Genomic DNA, 20,762 nt, shown 5'->3' on the forward strand with positions numbered 1-20,762 from the left:
ATCATGACACGAAAACAATTTCAAGTAAGATTTCCACTCGAAATAAGATTGTTATAGTTATAGAAATTGAATTAAAGTTTGAATATGATTATTAACTTGTATTAGAAAGATAACCTACTGTAAGTAACAAAGGTTTCTTGATCTTGGATGATTACTTGGAATGGATTTAGAAAACTTGGAAGTAAACTTGCAATCTTGGAAGTATTCTTGATTTTATGAAACTATAACTTTTGGAATTTATGAAGAACACTTAGAACTTGAAGATAGAACTTGAGAGAGATAAATTAGATGAAGAAAATTGAAGAATGAAAGTGTTTGTAGGTGTTTTTGGTCGTTGGTGTATGGATTAGATATAAAGGATATGTAATTTTGTTTTCATGTAAATAAGTCATGAATGATTACTCTTATTTTTGTAATTTTATGAGATATTTCATGCTAGTTGCCAAATGATGGTTCCCACATATGTTAGGTGACTCACATGGGCTGCTAAGAGCTGATCATTGGAGTGTATATACCAATAGTACATACATCTAAAAGCTGTGTATTGTACGAGTACGAATACGGGTGCATACGAGTAGAATTGTTGATGAAACTGAACGAGAATGTAACTGTAAGCATTTTTGTTAAGTAGAAGTATTTTGATAAGTGTCTTGAAGTCTTTCAAAAGTGTATGAATACATATTAAAACACTACATGTATATACATTTTAACTGAGTCGTTAAGTCATCGTTAGTCGTTACATGTAAGTGTTGTTTTGAAACCTTTAGGTTAACGATCTTGTTTAACTGTTGTTAACCCAATGTTTATAATATCAAATGAGATTTTAAATTATTATATTATCATGATATTATGATGTACGAATATCTCTTAATATGATATATATACATTAAATGTCGTTACAACGATAATCGTTACATATATGTCTCGTTTCAAAATCATTAAGTTAGTAGTCTTGTTTTTACATATGTAGTTCATTATTAATATACTTAATGATATGTTTACTTATCATAATATCATGTTAACTATATATATAACCATATATATGTCATCATATAGTTTTTACAAGTTTTAACGTTCGTGAATCACCGGTCAACTTGGGTGGTCAATTGTCTATATGAAACCTATTTCAATTAATCAAGTCTTAACAAGTTTGATTGCTTAACATGTTGGAAACACTTAATCATGTAAATAAAAATTTCATTTAATATATATATAAACATGAAAAAGTTCGGGTCACTACAGTATTCTCAGTCCCAAAAATGTATATTGCAAAAGCATTTAAAAGGGGAGTAAATGAAACTAACTATACTGTATTTCGTAGTAAAAATACATATGACGTCATTGAACAAGTGCAAGGTTGACCTCGGATTCACGAACCTATATTAAGTATATATATTTATATATTGATCAATATATGTCTAACAAATTCAGGTCAAGTCGTAGTGTATCACAATCCTAATGCTCGAGATTATCATGCAAAAGTCAACAAAAATCAATTTGACCCAAAATGACTTCCAAAAATTCATACGTGTTTATTATATAGCTTAAATATAGTTGTTATATATATTTAAATATATTTATCAAATTTTATTAGAGTAAATAATAATACAAGTCATTTATTAATAAATAAAAATTTATATTAAAATTTATATATAAAAATATACTTTTATATATTTTAAGTAATAAAATTTATACAGTTCACTCAATATTATAAAAACATGGTGGTATGTATTGTTAATGTAATATATATTACGTGTGGTAAAAATATCTTTGTATCACATATTTGTTTGATAAAATAATTTTGATAATAATAATAATAAGTAACAGTTGTATTATTTTGTAATAATAATAATAATAATAATAATAATTATTATTATTATTATTATTCTACTAATAATAATAACAATATTTATATTTACAAATGATGATATTAATTATGATAAAATGATAATTCTAATCATGATAATTATAACGATACTTTTGAATATTAACTGTAATAATAATAATATATTATATAATAGTAATAATTCTATTCAAAATGATAATTTTTAATATACTAAAATGATAATAAAAATGATATTTTATAATAACAATGATATTTCTATTAAAAATGATAATTTTAATAAAAATGATAGTTTTAATATAAATGATACTTTTAATAATAATAATGATAAAAATAATGAAAAATGATATTTTTCTCTTAAATCAATATCATACAATATTTTAATTTCATCATGATACTTATACTCGTTATTTCCTAATCGATTTGTTTAATAGCTTTTAGTCCTCTTTTAAATCGCATTCATAATATTGATAATAATATTAGTCATAATAATTAGATGATACTAATATTAGTTTTAATTGATAATGATACTAGTAATAATAAATATTAATGATAATACTAATTATAATATTAATATTATCAATAATATTAACAATAACTTTTAATGATAATAACGATAGTAATAACAATAACAATTTTTAATGATAATATTTATACTAATAATGATAATGATAATAATAATAGTAATAATTATTTAGATAATAATAATAACGACGATAGTAATAATAATAATTATTTTAACAATAATACTTAAAATTATAGATAATTCAATTGACTACATCTTTTAATCCGTTCATCGAAACTATTCGATATCTAAATGAAAAGTTATTGATTTTTCGCCAGCTTTCCAACGACATGCATATCATATACCTTATCTCAGTAGTATGTGTATTAAACTCATGATCTATCATAAACTATTTAACGACGAAATTAAACATACAAGCATGCATAATTATATATACTCGAGCACTAGTCAGGGATACATTACTAATATATAAAAGTTAAGTTATGAGTGCTCACGTATCAATATTGTGATTCAATATTGCGATTCAATATTGCAGGAAAGTATGTAGACGCAACGGAGATGATAAAGACTAGTTTGACCTCATGAGCATACTCCCGAACATTATCCATAACCTCCATAGCTATAACCCATAATTTCCTTAGCCCTATCCCGCTCGCAAAACCCATTTTGAAAACATGCGAGCAGAACCTCGTCGTAGTATTTTATGTATACTAATAATATCTTGAAATAATACAGAGTAAATATATATATATATATACATATATATATAAATCGATTGAGAGAGTTTAGAGAAATATATTTTCAAGTTTCTATGAAATAATAAAACCTATTGAATTCTATTTATAATAAATTTTTGAATTATTAAAGTTAATTATTAAAGTGAATTATTAAAGTATGAATTATTAAAGTGAATTATTAAAGTATGAATTATTAAAGTGAATTATTAAAGTAATAATTATTAAAGTGAATTATTAAAGTATGAATTATTAAAGTGAATTATTAAAGTTAAAGTAAAGTAAAAGTAAAGTAAAGGTAAAGTTAAAGTATAGTAAAAGTATAAAACTATGTATGTATAATACGCGTATAAATATATATAATATTAATTTAATTCGTTATATATATATTTAATAAAATAAAATATAAATATCGTTATCTTTATCATACTGGTTAAGTAATGAGTTTTCAAAAGTGGTTCTAGATATGTATAAAAGTTATATACGTTTTAATAATAAATAAGTTCTTTTTAAACTGAAAACGTTTTTGTACGTCTGAAACTAAATCAAATAAATATGATAATTTTGTTTTCCAAAACTAAATATATTTAAGAATCATTTTGTTAAAAGGTTAAAATAATGGAAATCGTTATATCATAAAACGTTTTAGAAAAGTAGAATTATATATATTCATAATAGGTTTCAAGTTTTTAAATTATAGTCTGTTGGTGAAGCATGAGATAAAGTCCAAAGGTTAAATAAACGTATGAAATCATCTTAATGAAAAATGTCGAGTTACTTAACTTGTCGATATCCAACATCTAAGTTATTTACACTCCATGTTCTTACTTTCATATTAAATAAAATGAAAGTTAACATAGTTATCTTATCAAAGTCACGAGAAAAATATTATAAAACATGAATTGGAAATTAAACAGGAATCTCTACTAACCCTTGTCTAGTTTATGTTAATTGACATATTTGTTCTTACTTATAAATCACTTTACCATTTTCCGAATGTTATCAAAAAGAATAGATTTCTTAAATCACAGTGGACCTCATAACATAGACCCGTAATCATATCACAATGTATCTGATAATTCAATAATTTGATATTATCTTTTAATTTCGTCGATATATATATATATATATTAAACATATATTGAACAAATATGTTCATGTAAAGTATTATACATCTAATACTTTGTTAACATTTTCAATTAATATAACTATATATTATATATACATATCTATATACACATAAATGTTCGTGAATCGTCGAACACAGTCAAAGGGTAATAGATTACATGAATATAGTTCCAAAACTTTTTGAGACTCAACATTAAAGACTTTGCTTATCGTGTCGAAATAATATAAAAATTAAGTTTAAATTTGGTCGAAAATTTCCGGGTTACAACAATGCAGCGGAAGTCTAACACAGCGAGTCTATAACAACAAGTCTATAACACCAAGACTATAACAGCAAGTCTAACAGCGGAAGCAACAACATCTAAGTACCTGAGAAGTGCATGCTTAAAAAGTCAACACGAATGTTGGTGAGCTATAGTTTGTTTGTAATCAGTAATATAATGTAGACCACGAGATTTCAGTTCGTCAACCAGCATTTCAAATCAGTATGATAAAGTATATGCTTATCCGTGGGCACCCGGTAACTAACTTAACGTAAAAATAATATATTACCCCCTAAAAGTACACTTGGCGAGTGCGTATTTACTCGAAGTATTAAACACCCGTTAAATGCTAGCACGACTAGCCTGAGTGGGAATATCAAACCCTATGGATCCATATCTAAGATTCGCGTCTACCGGTTCAAAAACCAATAGTTAAACGTTACCGTGCTAAGGGGAAAGTTTATGCCGTTATATAACCCACACATATATAAAGTTTAAGTACTCATGTCAAGTAAGTAAAACATAAAAAGCGCATGTATTCTCAGTCCCAAAAATAGTTAAAGTAAAAAGGGAAGCTATAACTCACAGTGATAAATGCGGTAAAAGTCGATATGAAAAGTATGCAAGTAGTAAGTCGGTCCAAAAGGTCCTCAACCTAAGTCAAAGGTTACTAAGTCATTAAATCGTCCCCAAAAGTTTAAAAGTAAATAAGTTAAGTCTTAAGTATCATCATCATCATCATTATTCGTAAAAGATAAAGTAAGTTTTCAACAAGAATAGAGATCGAAACAAAAGGATGACTTCGGACAGCTGCTACGACCTCTATATAAACCAAAAAGACGCGTGGTCAGTGGCCAAGGCTCCGTATGTGAGTCCTCTTACAGCTGTCCATATTTAAGATCCTAACTCGATGTCGTTTGACCGTGGTGACGGTTCAAGCGCGAGTAGGTCATAATTTTCAGCACGTCGTTACAAAGGCGTAGTGATTTTCGGAAGGCTATAAATCCTAAACCGTATATCAGATTTAGGCGAGTCTTAAATGAAAAGGCATCTATTCGAAACGAACTATCTGAAAATCAACTTTCCAGAAGTCCCAGGTGTCTGATCAGACCCCGAAAAATAGTAAACAAGTGCTCCGGTGGGTTTCTTGGTGCTTGATGCTCATCACGGTTCTCATCCTTGATGCGTGTAAGCTTCAAGTGTACAACTCTTTGATGTTTTAGCATCACTTTGACCAAGTTTCAACCATCAACATACAATGTCAAGACTAAGAAGTAATACAACTCACTTAAGAGTTTTAGATGGATGATGAACCAAGGTTACATCATGTTCTTAGTCTTAACACAAATACAAGTTCTATTCAAGATTAAAGCTACAAACTTTGATTCAATCAAACAAGCAAGACATAAATTTGATCAATCAAAGTAATGAAACCCTAAGCTAGAGAGCTTGGATCCTTTAATAAATAATTATGAGATTTCAAAGCTAGAAAGCTTGAATCTTTTATGTTCTTGAAGATCTTTAAAGCAAGAAGCTAGATCTTCAAGTTTCATGAAGATCATAAACACAAGTTTTGATCTTTTAGCAAAAACAAAATGATCTTAAGCTATAAAGCTTAGATCCATCAAAGTAATGAAGATTCAAAGCTAGAAAGCTTGAATCTTTTATGTTCTTGAAGATCCTTAAAGTAAAAAGGCTAGATCTTCAAGTTTCATGAAGATCATAAACACAAGTTTTGATCTTTTAAGCAAAATAAAGAGATCATAAGCTAGAAAACTTAGATCCAACAAAAGTAATGAAGATTCAAAGCTAGAAAGCTTGAATCTTTCATGTTATTGAAGGATTCAAATCAAAGTTTGAATCTACAAGATATAACAAGATCAAGAAGCTAAAAAGCTTAATCTTATGATGATGATGATGATGATGATGATGATGATGTCGTGTATAAGAAGTAAAGAAGAATAAGAAGAAAATTTAAAACTTACAATTTTAGTGTGAGAAAGACTAGAGAGAAAATTAGAGAGTAAGTGTGTGTAAAATGAGAATGAAATCAAGTGTGAAATGGGTGAATGAGGCTTGATATTTATAATGGTGGTGGGTGGTGTAGGCCATGGGTTTTGGGGGGACAAGGGGACAACTTTTTGTTTTTTGCGTAGTGGTGGTCTAAAGGTGGTGCTTATTGTTGGGATCCCATGCAACATATGTGGTAATGGTTAACAAAAATGCTAGTATGTTGGCTCATCTTAATGGATTTTTGTCCTACATCTTAATGGGTCATAAACTTATTAAAATTGGGCTAACTTAAGAGTCCATTAGCTAGAGTACGGTGGGCTTAAGTCCAATAAGGTAGAAAGTCCTCTAAGACTAACTAGTGTGCATTAGTAAGTTACTAAGCGTAATTAAGCAACCAATAAGCCAAGTAATTGTCATTAGAAAATAACAATTAGTATTACGTAGTCATAATATTCCAATTATGACAAAAGTTAAACGTGTACCAAAATACATAGCTCGTTCTAAACGTCAAGTGACACTAACGGTCATAAAAGCATTCGAGGATCAAGTTAAGTGATTAAACACTTAATAGCACGTTGTAAGGTATTAACGGAAGTAATTAATCATGAAATAAGATCCCAGAGCATAAACTAGCTCAGTACGCACATATATGCAGATTCATGAAAGTATAGAGCACAAAAATATAAGTCGAAAAAGTCGGGTCGTTACAAAAACAATTTGATTCCGGCAATTACAGATCTGAAACCGATATGCGTTTTCTATGAGTGTGTTTGTAATAATTTTGTGTATGTGCCTGTTTGCATTGGTAGACTTTTGTTATCAGATCTGAAGCATTGCATTTGTAACCTTATATTGGAAACTTACGAAGGTGAAGTAGAAATTTTATGTTATTTTGATTTGTTCTGATTTGAATTTTTGTTTGAAAACATATGAAAACGTACGAAGGTGGTGGTGTTGACTTTGAAGTTAATATTTGAAAACCTACGAAGGTGTTTGTGTTCATATTTGTTTGAAGGGTTCAAGTTGCTTTTGACTTTGAAGTTTAAAGTGTTTGATTTATTTGTTTAGATTATATATGGGTTTCAGATTTTTAGATCTCAATTGTGGGTTGTTGTTGAATATTAACTTAGATTTTAGTTTTAGAGTTTACTTGGTGTTGATTTGGGCATTAGTTTTAGAGCTTAAATTTTGATTTGGGGAAGATGAACATTGATGATGAATTAGAAGAAAAGTGTAAAAAGACGAAAATACGCTCGTGTGCAAGGCATGTGATGTGAGTTAACGGAAATTTTTTACGTCCGTCAGTCAGAGGGACGAAATCAGCTATGTTTGCAAACCACGGGGACGAAATTCATCAAAAAACCACAGGGACTAAATCAGCATTTTGGTACAAACCACAGGGACCATTTCAGCAATTTTGTCTAAATTTTAACGTAATTATCTAACATTGCTCATTTTGTTCAAAAATTATGAAGATTATGAAGTTTTAGTTTAAATTAATGTTAAAATGTTGATCAATTTTGATTTTGACCGACTTTGATTATCAAATTCAATTTTGACCCACTAAATGACGTTGAACGATTATTTAAACGGATTTGAAAAAATTGGAATTGCTTTTAAAAAATGAGTTATCGAGAATTAATCGGCGAGTAATCAGGTTTTTTACAATAATGCATACGAGTACTAATTATTACTCCTATATACTAAAATGCACCCCAAAATTTGTAGTTTTAGTTGTTTTCGAATGTCGTTTTGAGTTCGCGTTCACACTACAACCGGTCCCTTAAGTTTCGCCCAATTTACACAACGACCCCTCAAGTTTACACTTTTCCAGGAGTAGAAAGTGTAAATACATAATTTTATTAAAATAAACTAATTCCACCCGAATTTTTACCGGGCCCTATCTTCTCGCTCGGTGCGAGTTAAATTTTTCCGAGACCACCGTTCAACTCGAAAAAATCTAACGAACCCAACGGGACTAACTATAAGCGAAACGGACATCATTAAAAAAAACCAAACATTTCAGGCTATATTCTATACATATACATACACGTACAACACACAACTCAACCTATTAGATATATTAATTACCAAACAACATATATATCCAAATTCGGTCGCGCGTTAAATATAAACGCAGCAACGCGCAGCCAAATTTTTTCTAGTGTAAGTGTAATAGTACTAAAGTAAGTAATTTTAAAATGCGTAAGGCGGTAATGGTGTATCTCTAAAAATATTTTCCCCGTTGATAATCATTTTTATTTTTTTCTCAAAAAGCTCAATTATTAACCACCGTCACTACGTCAGCGTCAGCGTCACCGTGCCACCAGAGTTGCTGCACCACCACCACTAACTGACTTCATCTACTCAACTTATCAAAACGATTTAGCGTGTTTTGTCGTATTTCAGCGAAACACGTTTTTAAGTCCGTACCAACTGCTAGGGGTTTTCTTCAGCAACTGAGGTATGATTATGTAGATACATTTTAATCTATTTGTTTGATTATCTGAATCTAGGGCACACTATTGTTTCATGCACTGACTAACTGCTTATTAACTGATCATTTGATTCGGAGTTTCGAGAACACTGATTTTTATATCTTCAATATTTAGTCAACGTAAACCCTAACTGTATTCTAGTTTGGAAACAGTGTGAAATTTGAAGTGCAATCAGACTTCATTTATATAATTTTTTCACCTGTATCACTGTTACCTTTTACTTCGTCGCATTTTGAAACCCTAGAATTTGCTTGGTGGGAGTTCTTTTGCTGGAATTTGTAATCGGTAAGATCGTTTTCGAATATCAAAGTTATACTGTTCAATTTATTCCGTGTTGTTCCGTAGTGCGGCCTTTTGTCGTGTTTAATTTTGTTAGCCTCTTGCGTTTCGGATATATTGAATATCGATTTGTGTTTTTGGTTTGCAAAAGTTTTGCGTTCTGATAGCATTAGAGTTGTTGTATTTTATTAAATGATGCTTGTTTTTGTGTTGTTTTGCGTTCTATGAGGCCTCGTTTGGCAATGGATTATGGCGGAATTGGAATTGAATTTAGACACGCGTCGTGTCTAAATTCAATTCCAATTCCTCCGGAATCCCATTAGATTCCGTGAGCCAAACGGGACCTGAGTTTCTTTTGTGTGAACAGGTTATAGAAAAATTGATTTCTAATGTTCTTTGTAGGTTGTTGCTGGAGTTTTTTGCTATATTTGAGCTTTCCGCTGTTTCATGGTAATTTGAGAGTTTATCATCGCATATTTTTGTTTTATTGTATATTTGTTTTTACTTTGTGTTTTGCTTTTTGTGGTCATTGTGGACTTTGGTGTGGTGTACATACATGTAGAATGTGGTCGCTATAAGCATTTTTTTAAGAACCTGGAATTTTTTTACTTGCTATACGATATATTTAAGTAAACATTATGTCAAATAGAAAAATGCAAAGGAAACCTGTTAATAAGGAATACGGTTTTGGTGAGTTTCTTAGTTTTAATGGCATTGCTTCTGTGCCTACCTTCGTGTCACCGAAGCAAGTGGCTCAAAGAATTTTATAGCTTTTAAGATATCATTAAGCGAATATATTGAGGTTACTGTAGTTTCTTGTCAGTATACAATCGTGTTATCTGTAATTTGATTGCTTGATCTTTGTCCGGTTTCATTCAGCAATGACTGCAAATCGAGGAAAATGGGCTAGAAAGACAGTAGATGATGACATTCCGGCCCCGCCAGGTTTTGTTTCTCTCACAAGTTTGGCGCTAAAGAGAAAAAAACCGGACGACGAAGATTGTAACATGGCAGGCATTCGAGATGAGATTGAACAAGATTCAACTGAAGCAATTTTAAATACAGCTTATGTTGATAAGCTTCAAAAGTCTGTCACACAAAGGCCTTGGATACTTGATGATCAGCTCGTGAACCGCGAAAATTCGGATAGGAAACATCTCAACACGGTTATCTATCTTTTTTCCTTTTCTTTTTTTATATGCAATCCCACTGAAATGAGCAATGTCAGATTATGCGAATATAATTGAGGACAATGTTCTTCTTACAGAATACTGAAAAATACAAAATGTTCAACTGGATATAGTTCAATTGTGAAAGCAAATTAAATCACGAAAAATGGTGTACATAATATTTATGAAAACTACCTGAGTTAAAAAATTGTAACTTTATGACTGTTGGTTTTATGGGATATTTCTCCTTCCCTTCCTTAACGCTATTATCAGATTTGATTGTTGACCGTGGTTGCAAGCTTGACTAAGTGGTAGAATTAATGGATGGTAATAGTTTTGGAGGTTTTGTTTTGTTCCGGTTTATAATAAATAATTTTATTCACATTACAATTTGAGAAACTAAATAATAGAAACTAAATAATTAATTGCAAAATTAGCAGCGTGTGGTGTTCCATAATGTTATTATCTACTATAATATAATGCTCACAAAGAGTTATTCAATCTAATAGGATCTAAAAAACCGCCTTGTCTTACAGATTATCTCTGGAGAAACTACCCTTCCAAAAGGAGTGAAACGTGGATGTTCAAGTTGCAATACTTGCCAAAAGGTTTACCATATGTCACATTTGTGAGATTGGGTTTTGTTGTGTTTCTTTTTTAATATTCAAATATTATGTAATGTTTTGCACTTAGCACTAGATTACAACTTGTACAGGTTATTGCACGTTGGCGTCAAGAAGATGCATGCAGGCCTGCAGTAGATTATGCTCTTCCTGCGTTTGAACCAACTGAAGAGGTAAGCAAATGTTTATCCCCAAGGTCATATCTGGAAATTATATAAGAGATGTAAATTAACCTTTGATTTTATGCCACAGGAATTCAAAGATACACTTCAATATATTGCTAAAATACGCCCAAAAGCCGAGAAATATGGAATTTGCCGTATTATTCCTCCTGCTACCTGGAAGCCACCGTCTTTAATAAAGGGAAGTAAGGTTGATACTTCTAAATTTGGTACCCATGTTCAACAGATCGATGCACTTAAAGATCTGCATTCAAAGAGAACACTTAATAAAATCATTGAACAAACTAAAGAAGAAAAGAAAATCTCAGAAACAAAATTGGAGTATGCTCCTAACGCTTTTGAGTTTGAACGTGGTCCTGAGTTTACTCTTTCAGCATTTAAGGTATATGCAGAGCAGTTTAAACGGAGTTATTTTCAAAAGAAGGACATTTTTACTGATTATAGATCTAAAGATTGGGTGAATGTTGAGGGAGAATATTGGCGGATTGTTCAATATCCAACTGAGGAAATCCAGGTATTTTTGACTCATTAAAAAAAAAAAAAAAATAGATCAAAATTTAATTAAGGGGTGCTTGGTTAGGGGCATTAAGGGGTAGGAAATGTTAATGATAATCATTAGTGAGGGTTGGTAAGTTACAATGGAATGAGTCATTGGCCAGTTTTAAGTAATGAGGCATTCCTCTATCAAATGAGGGTAATAAAAAGTGGGAACTGAAAAACCATAACTTCTCAAAAAAATAAATAAATATCAATTTAATTACTATGGAGTATTGTTTGTAAGCGTTCCCACCTTTTATTCTTTTCATGAAAAATGTAAATAATACGCTACAAGTTCTTAAGAATATAGTAGACGTTTAAATTACAGCTGGCGGTTTAAATTTAAATGATTTTTTATATAAAAAAATTATTTTTACACATTTCATTCTTTTATAAGATTTAAACCAAGCATTGTGAATGCAATGGGAATATACATTCCATTTCTTTGATATTCCCATAACCATTACTATACCGATTACCTACATTGAACCAAGCACACCCTTAATTAAAAGATTGATCAAACTGGGCTAATTAAAAATTGACACCTAACCAGTCTGCTGGAATTAGTGAAAAGATCGATTATTTATTTTTATATGCTGAAATTATGTAGGTATTGTCTGGTCATAATCTAGAGGCGGATGTTCTCGGCAGCGTATTTCCTGTACCGCCTCCTAATGATGACCATCAAACCGAATACACGAAATCCGGGTGGAACTTACATAACACCCCTAAGCTGCCTGGTTCTCTTCTTGCTTTTGATGGTGACAATCCCGCCTTTTCGATCCCGCGCATGGATGTAGGAATGTGCTTCTCATCCATTTGTTGGGTACATTTTTATTTATTTAAGTTTGAAGTTTTAACTTTAACCAATTCGTATGGAAATGGGTCAACTCAGTCTGTAATTGATTAATGTGAAATAGTGTACGTATACCAAAGTAGCTATACAAAACAGGTAAAATGAGCTAAATGAAGTGAATGGGAGATAAGTCAATTAAAATGTATTCAGATGTTGGCTGTAACTTCTTTTATCCGAAAGAGATTCTCCTAATAATTTTACAAAATCATATCCAATACATCAGTTATTTATTATTTTGATCCACTAGACTAGAAATTGTTGCCGGACCCACCTAACATTTTTGACCCACAAATAAAGTAACCAAGAATAACCCAAACTAGGTGAATTTGTTACCTAACACCTGTGACCTGCCACTTTTGCCATCTTAATTTATGATGTTCCGCATCTAACCATGCAGTTTGTTATTCATCTGTTTCATTGACACAATTTAAATTCTGTTTTGTTTATCCAGAAAGTCGAAGAGCACAGTTTGTACTCTCTTAGCTACATGCACCTTGGGGATTCAAGAATCTGGTATGGCGTCCCTAGTCAATATCACCAAAAATGTGAAGCACTACTCAAGAAAACCTTCCCGCAGTTATCGGAACATCCTGAATTGTTCCATAAACTTGTGAGTATCAACATCTCTTTACTTTAACCAACATTAATGATTAATGATGAATCTGATATGCCATTATGAGTATAACGTTACGAGACATTAACACATAATACTCGGTAAAAAGTAAAAACATGATCAAAAGTTCAATTCAATTCTCATTACCAACATAGCTACTCGTACTATATTATAATAATCATTGTTGTTAAAATTATTGTTATTATATATATTTTTATATGTTATCTGCTTTTCTGGAGATGAAATAGTCAGAATTAACCTGTTTATAAGCATATTATATAGCTTGCTCTAGGTGTTCTGGTTATTTAAGTAATAAGTGCATTTTTATAAGTATGTGATTAATTAAGTGTCCTAATGTTTCATGGGGCGGATAAATTTATGCAAGGACTTGATATATAACAAAATATTATCTTATATTGTATCGACTCTACTTATTACTTGCCCAGGTAGTTCAACTATCACCGTCTACATTAAAAAAAGAGGGTATACCTGTCTACCGTTGTGTGCAGCATCCAAAGCAGTTTGTACTTATCTTTCCTGGAGTGTACTACTCGGGATTTGATACTGGTTTTAATATTTCCGAGAAGGTAAATCTAGCGCCGCTTGACTGGTTGCCACATGGGCAGCTGACTGTACAAACATACAGTGAACTACATAGGAGAACATCAATTTCTTATGACAAATTGTTGCTGGAGGCAGCCAGACATGTTGCTAAATCACGTGACTTTCCAATGCGAGGATGGAATAATGCGTGTGGAAAGGATGGTTGGCTTACAAGAGCTCTTAAGGTAAATACTTGAATCCCTGTTTTCATATTTTTTTTTTTTTTTTTTTTTTTATCCAAGAGAAAATGGTAGGTGCATTAGATTTCACAAATTATTACAATAAGCAATATATGTGTTAATCATAACTCACCTACTTTGACTCATTCAACCTTTTTAGTATATTGACTGGATTATACATTGGGAGGCCACCCAAGTTATTAATTTGTGTTTGTAGGTTGTAGGCCAGAAAAATTCATATTTTGATCAATGTATGTCAAATTCGCGTAAAAGTTCATTAGGAAGCATGTAAATACACACAAGTTTCTTAATTAACACAGTTTCTGTTATATATTTTTTCTCCATATATAAGAGTATCTACATTCTTCAACATTTTTATGATGATTTTAGCCACATTCGGTATGTATGGAACAAAATATAAATTTGGGTGGCCTACAAAATCGTTTTCATAAACGGGTGGCCTAAATGGCATATTTGAGTGGCTTCCTAATATATAATCCCTCTATTGATTTACGAGTTTCTATGCCTCTAAAACCTTTTGACAACATTTGACCACTTTAATCCCCTTTCTCATTTTTTCTTAAGTGTCCTGTTTTAAAGATATAACGTAATCCGAACCAGAGCATTTATTAGTAGATCGATATTGCCACCACTTGGTGTGATCTTACTTGATATAGTCATAATCAGCTTGACAAGTAACCTATTACACTCGTTTTATCTATATTCAATTTGAATAGGAATTGTTTGTTTCTATAATACAGTCGCGCCTGAGGCTTGAAACAGTCAAGCGGGAGTTATCATGTAGTGCTTCACAGTCACGCAAGATGGATGACGATTTTGGTTGTTCGGTGAAAAGGGAATGCATTGTATGCTTTTGTGACTTGTACCTTTCTGCTGCTGGTTGTACATGTTCGCCCAAGAAATACTCTTGTCTCGAACACTCAAAGCAGATATGTACGTGTCCATGGAGTTCCAGGTTCTTTCTTTTTCGAGATGACATTAGTGAGTTGAATCTCTTAATCAACGCGTTAGAAGGAACGGTAAATCAAAAATCAACTACCTATATAACCTGATCCTAACCGAATGCTGTAAAGTTAGCTCTTAAAGGCATGAAAAAGTGAACATTTTTAGCGTGCGTTGTATGTTCCTTGAATAGACGCTGACTTGGAAGATATCAATGTGAATATGGTTTTTAGTGAGTTGTATGTTCCTTGAATAGACGCCGACTTTGAAGATATCAATGTGAATATGGTTTTTAGTGAATTGTGATGGATAAAGAATGGTTAGTAGTATAACTAGGAAGCGAAAAATCACAACTGACGGGTAGACGGTTAACTGAATACTCCATATAAGTTTTGGCTTTGGGGCATAGAAAGTTAACTCGTGGTGAGCGGGGAGATACGGTCTGTTAGAAGTTTGGGTGGAGTTTGTTTAAGTTTTTTTAATAAAATAATAATTTTATGTTTTATACCCCGATGAGTTTACAGGTTAAACCTTGTATGGGGGGCGGTTTTGAAAATTTGTTGGTGTTTGGGGGGCGGTTTTGAAAATTTGTTGTGTGTCGTTTGGAAAACGTGGGGGTTTCAAAACGACAGAGTATGCGGCTATAAGATTAATTTTTTCCTGATAGGAATGGTTTGTGCTTGCTCATAATCATAGTTGCAAACGATGTCCGTTGCAGCAACCCTTGTGGTGTTTTGGTGGCTAGCCCGTCTCGGCATCCAATAAGTCGGTCAATGGTCAAATTTCGGTTCAAAGGCGGGAAGGTCGGGTTTGACCCCAGTCAGGATTCGAAAATTAGGTTAAATTCAGTCAAAAGTCGGGTAAGTCAATTAAAATTGACGTAGTTTAGTGTTACTTTTTGTATTATATTAGTTGTAATTGTAATATTGATTATAGGTACAAATTAGTCAACAAAAGTTTTTTGGCTTTAAAATATGTCTATATATATATATAATATATACATATATCTATATTTTTAAAAGTCAACGTCGTCTCGATCCCGTCTCAACCCTTTAAGGTTTGACTGTCTCGACCCCGTCTCGTGCCTTTTTCTCTTTTTCAACCCTCTCCTAATAAATGATTATAAGCTGTAGTTTTTTTGGATTCGAGCCTGATTTGTAATTTCGTACTCTAAATTATTAGCTAAATACCTATCACTTATTACACAATACAGGCAACTATAACCAGTCCGTGTAGTAATTAAACAAGTATTTGATCAATTCGTTCCACAGAGAGCAGATAATTAAAAACTTGAACTATTAATTATTCTAAGATTTAAAAAGGGAGGTTTGTTGTTAAACTAAGCAAATGCAAAAATTAATTAAACTTAATTCAATAAGAGACAAAGGTATCCACTTAGATTAAATTCCCTAGGCTAGGATTGCTCGTTCAAAATCGTTAATTAAACAATTATGATATTGTGACACTGTATTTATCTGTCGATTCCTACAGTTTAAGACTAGTCACCTCAGTATAACTGTCGTTAACCTAGAGTTACTAACCAATTCACAATGGTATTACTCAAGATTATAGTCTAACTTAGGTTGGTTTGGCGTCCCTTACAACCTCACAATTATTGCAACTAATTTCAAGCTCAACCATTATACGATTAATTTTATTATCGGTGTCCCTCATAAAATCTCACGTATTCCTAAATTATTCACGTTCAATAATCTAGTAAAAGCTATTAATCAATTTAACTGTCGTTAGTTAATCAATAACTTCCGTGATCTAACAATCAATAAGCTTTAATAACGATGGATCTTAGTTAGACATAAAATTATGTAATTAAAATTAATTGTACTTAACCAAAAGATAGCAATCCATCACCTAGATTCATGCATCTAAGTAAATACTAAAGATTTAGCTACTCATGGCAAAGCAAATAACAAATAAATGAAAAGAACCATTAAACATAAACATTGTATTGAATAAAGAACAAAGTATTAAAAGTAAATAAAAAGATTAAACTAACCAAACTTGATGTACTAGGTTAAACTCTTGCAAAATAATGTAGAAAAGCTATAAAATTCGTAATAGTAGCTGCTGGGAAAATAAATTCATAAAATAAACTGTCTATCCCTAAATTGGGGTCAAAAACGAGTATTTATAGATGAGGTGAATAAAGCTGGAACCGCCACGCGTCGCGTTCCGCGACAAGGCCATCGCGAATCGCGATTGACCAGAACGCGATAGGATGACTTGGGACGCGACATTTTGATCAGTTCAGCCTCTTTTCATTGTCACGTTCTGATGCACTTCATCACGTACCGCGATGCATTGAAACGCGATAAACCGTCTCGAAACGTAATGGAAACTGACTTTTCACCTGATGCACTGTTTGTCTTCAACTCGAACTTCGTTTTGGCTATATCTTCAATAAAATCCACAATAATGAGCTAACGAACCATATCTTGACCTTTTCTCTATTTTAAACTCAAACAAACCAATATCTTATTCAAAGTCTTCAAAATACCAATAAATGGAACAAGATAACGCCCGAAATATATGTATAAAAATGGCGTTATCAAAACTCCCACACTTGAACCTTGCTTGTCCTCAAGTAAGTCAATCTTGAACCAATAACCACATGTATAGTCTTCAACAATATTTCGCAAGATTCAAGCCTTCAAGTCAATCATCCACAAGCTCTCGTACTCTTCATCTTTTCACAATTAAGCTTATTCCCTCACAACACAATTTCCCATATTCCTATCACTTATAAAAAACGTACCAAAACATCAAACGCACCCCCTTTTCCCCCCATTTTCATTCAATTAAGTGCACATTCAAAAACACATTTCAAAAATAATATCCTAAGTAGTCATTAATGCAAATAACTTTTCACAAAACAATTTTTTAGGCCATGAATTGAGATGTAAAGACAAATGGGTTAAGAACTCAAACCCCAAAAGTTTCAACAACTTCTATTTCTTACTACAAACCTTTCTCAAAGCCTAAATTCTTTTCACTTAGCTTCCCTTAAAAATCACATCACTAGGCTTTCAATATCCTTCTTTCCTTTGGATCAATCAATCCTTAAAACTTAACTCTCTAACCTCAATAACTACTCATCAATAAACATTTATATACCTACACATTATGTCAAAAGAAACACACAATTTAGGGTTGCTTCTACATACGCTTTGGTTTCATGGGGTAGGTCTGACTCGGATAAAAATTGGTGTAAAACGGTTAAAAATGGTAAAAACAATCTTACGTTATAAGGTTTATTATTTGTAACATGACCCTTATTGTGATGACCCGGAAATTTCCGATCAAATTTAAACTTTAATCTTTATATGTTTCCGACACGATAAGCAAAATCTGTAATATTGAGTCTCGAAAACTTTGGAACTATGTTCATATGTAATCAATTACCCTTTAACTGTGCTCGACGATTCACGAACAATTGTTTATAAATAAATATGTATATACATACCTATAGATATAATTATATGTTTATATATAATAGTAAGAAATAATAAAATGACAATTAATCCGTAGAATTGAATATGTAAAATAATATAATATAAAAAGGTTGTTATTAACATAAATCTATAGATATGACTTTTATACATAAATATTATTGTGTGTATAATATAATATATATAAAATTTACAAATAGTAAAAATTCAATAAAAAGTTATTATATTTTATGTAATTTCAAGATAAAGTATAAATGTTATATTAATAATATGAGCATTACTTGCAATATTATTATTATTAGTAGTAACATTAATATTTGAATTATTAATGATAGTAAATCTAATATAAACTATATATATGTATATAAAAGTTGATATATATAAGTTGTGATGTTATTAATACTATTAGTATCATTAGCAACATTAATATTATTGTAACTAATAAGAATATTACTAGTAATTAAAATTATTAAAATTATCATTTTTGTAGTATTAATAAAATTCTATTATTAATTATCCTTTATTAATATTATCATTAATATTATTATTATTATTATTATTATCAATTTTATGATTTTTGTATCATTATTATTTATTATTATTATTATTATTTTTTTTTGTTAATAACATTATTAGTTATTACTATTATTAATATAGTTATTATTAATATTTAATATTATTATTAATATTAATGTATTTATCATTAATATATAGTAGGTATCAATTAAAATCAGATGACTACAAATTTATAACTCGCTGTATGATTTTTTTTAACTTATCTGTTAAACATTACTCAAATCCATTATAATTATGAATCAAATTCAGTTGTCAATCGTTATCAGCTGTAGTAATTGATGCTTTATGATTCAACCCAGTACAAATCACAAACCAATTGTCAAAACACTCCAAGAATCTGTTACCAGTCGTCATCCCTTTTTATTTTTTTTCCTTTTCTTATTAGCTCATTGTCTGTTGCTTCTATGAATATATTGGTCGACCCTCTCATTGCTAACAAACAACTCTCAATCAAATCTGTTGCTGTTTAATTATTTGATTACACCTAATAAATCACAGATGCTGCTATTCGAAGGGGATAACAGAAAATAAGAAAGAAACCCAGCTCCACTGTTCGTGTTTAATTTTTTTTTTGAAAAACTCGAATTCGATTTTTATTTAAAAATCCATTAACGCAGTTTTGTTAGGATTCATCCACTTAAACTTTCTGCAAAGTTTGAGATTTCAATTCCTCGTAACGAATTATAATTTTCGAGTCAAAGCTTAAACGTATAAAGTCAAACATTCGTGTTCTTCATGAAATTCGATTTTTGTTTAATGTTTCTGTTCAATTAAGTGTTCACAAAGCTTTTACGAATCATTTGCAACCAAGTTTGTGTTGTAACATTTTTCAAAAACATTTTCAAAAATCAAAATCACTATATTTTTTTTTAACCGAGACCTGCACAACAGCGAGTATATTCATATATTTTTGAGTTGTTTTCAATTAATTTAACTCATTACTAGTCGTTTCTGTATTGGGTATAAATTCTAAAAACGTAATAAATAATTCATTGTTAGTATATCTCGAGCTCTGATCAATTTAGTTTAGCGAAGAAGATGAAAGAACAGAATAGAGGGTTAAGTATTTCTGTGTCTAGACTAAATCAGAAAAGCCAAAACAGAAGGATGGTTAAGTGTGTGTGTCGGGGAGCGAGAGGTCTTGGGTTCGAGTCCGTGGCGAGGCAGTATTCTTCTTTTTAGGCCGAATTTCTTTGAAGGTAGTCTATTATTATTATTATTATTATTATTATTATTATTATTATTATTATTATTATTATTATTATTATTATTATTATTATTATTATTATTATTTTTATTTTTATTTTTATTATTATTATTATGATTATTCTTGTTATTGTATTATTAGTATTATGATTAGTGTTATAAGTATCATAATTGTTATTATTACTATTATCATAAATATAAGTATTTTATCTATTATTATTATTATTATTATTATTATTATTATTATTATTATTATTATTATTATTATTATTATTATTATTATTATTATTAATATTATGATTAAGATTATTGATATTAGGAATATTAGTATCATTCTAAAATTTGTAAGATCATCATTATTATTAAAAGTAATATAAGTGTTATTATTACTATTAAAAATTATTATTATTAGTATTAAAATGATTAATAAGAGTATTGTTATTATTATTACTAAACATTAGTATTGTAATTAACATTATTATTTTTACTAATATTAGTATTATT

The 20,762-nt window shown here is 30.4% G+C and overlaps 1 protein-coding gene across 3 annotated transcripts; it reads left to right on the forward strand.

Annotated features, from left to right (window-relative positions):
* Positions 1–8,800: 8,800 nt before the first annotated feature.
* LOC139880769 (putative lysine-specific demethylase JMJ16) lies at positions 8,801–15,245 on the forward strand. 3 transcript variants are annotated; one of them, XM_071865500.1, is made up of 10 exons: positions 8,801–8,971; positions 9,687–9,734; positions 10,164–10,450; positions 10,990–11,061; positions 11,169–11,249; positions 11,329–11,772; positions 12,406–12,621; positions 13,103–13,261; positions 13,711–14,052; positions 14,808–15,245. In XM_071865500.1, exons 3-10 carry the CDS (start codon positions 10,166–10,168, stop codon positions 15,117–15,119), a joined length of 1,911 nt encoding a protein of 636 aa, XP_071721601.1. In that variant the 5' UTR covers positions 8,801–8,971; positions 9,687–9,734; positions 10,164–10,165; the 3' UTR covers positions 15,120–15,245. The 3 variants fall into 3 exon arrangements, with proteins under 3 accessions (XP_071721601.1, XP_071721602.1, XP_071721603.1); XM_071865501.1 differs by lacking the exon at positions 9,687–9,734; XM_071865502.1 differs by lacking the exons at positions 8,801–8,971; positions 9,687–9,734 and having other exon boundaries at positions 10,312–10,780.
* Positions 15,246–20,762: the final 5,517 nt, after the last annotated feature.

The sequence above is a fragment of the Rutidosis leptorrhynchoides genome, chromosome 1, assembly GCF_046630445.1.
Source record: "Rutidosis leptorrhynchoides isolate AG116_Rl617_1_P2 chromosome 1, CSIRO_AGI_Rlap_v1, whole genome shotgun sequence".
In the NCBI taxonomy this organism is placed as follows: Eukaryota; Viridiplantae; Streptophyta; class Magnoliopsida; order Asterales; family Asteraceae; genus Rutidosis; species Rutidosis leptorrhynchoides.

Bases quoted from the DNA above. Each gene is read 5' to 3' on its own strand.
- LOC139880769 (XM_071865500.1), top strand. From the start codon at position 10,166: ATGACTGCAAATCGAGGAAAATGGGCTAGAAAGACAGTAGATGATGAC. The intron at 11,062-11,168 runs GTTTACCATATG...CAACTTGTACAG, and splicing joins GTTGCAATACTTGCCAAAAG to GTTATTGCACGTTGGCGTCA. The intron at 11,773-12,405 runs GTATTTTTGACT...GAAATTATGTAG, and splicing joins ATCCAACTGAGGAAATCCAG to GTATTGTCTGGTCATAATCT.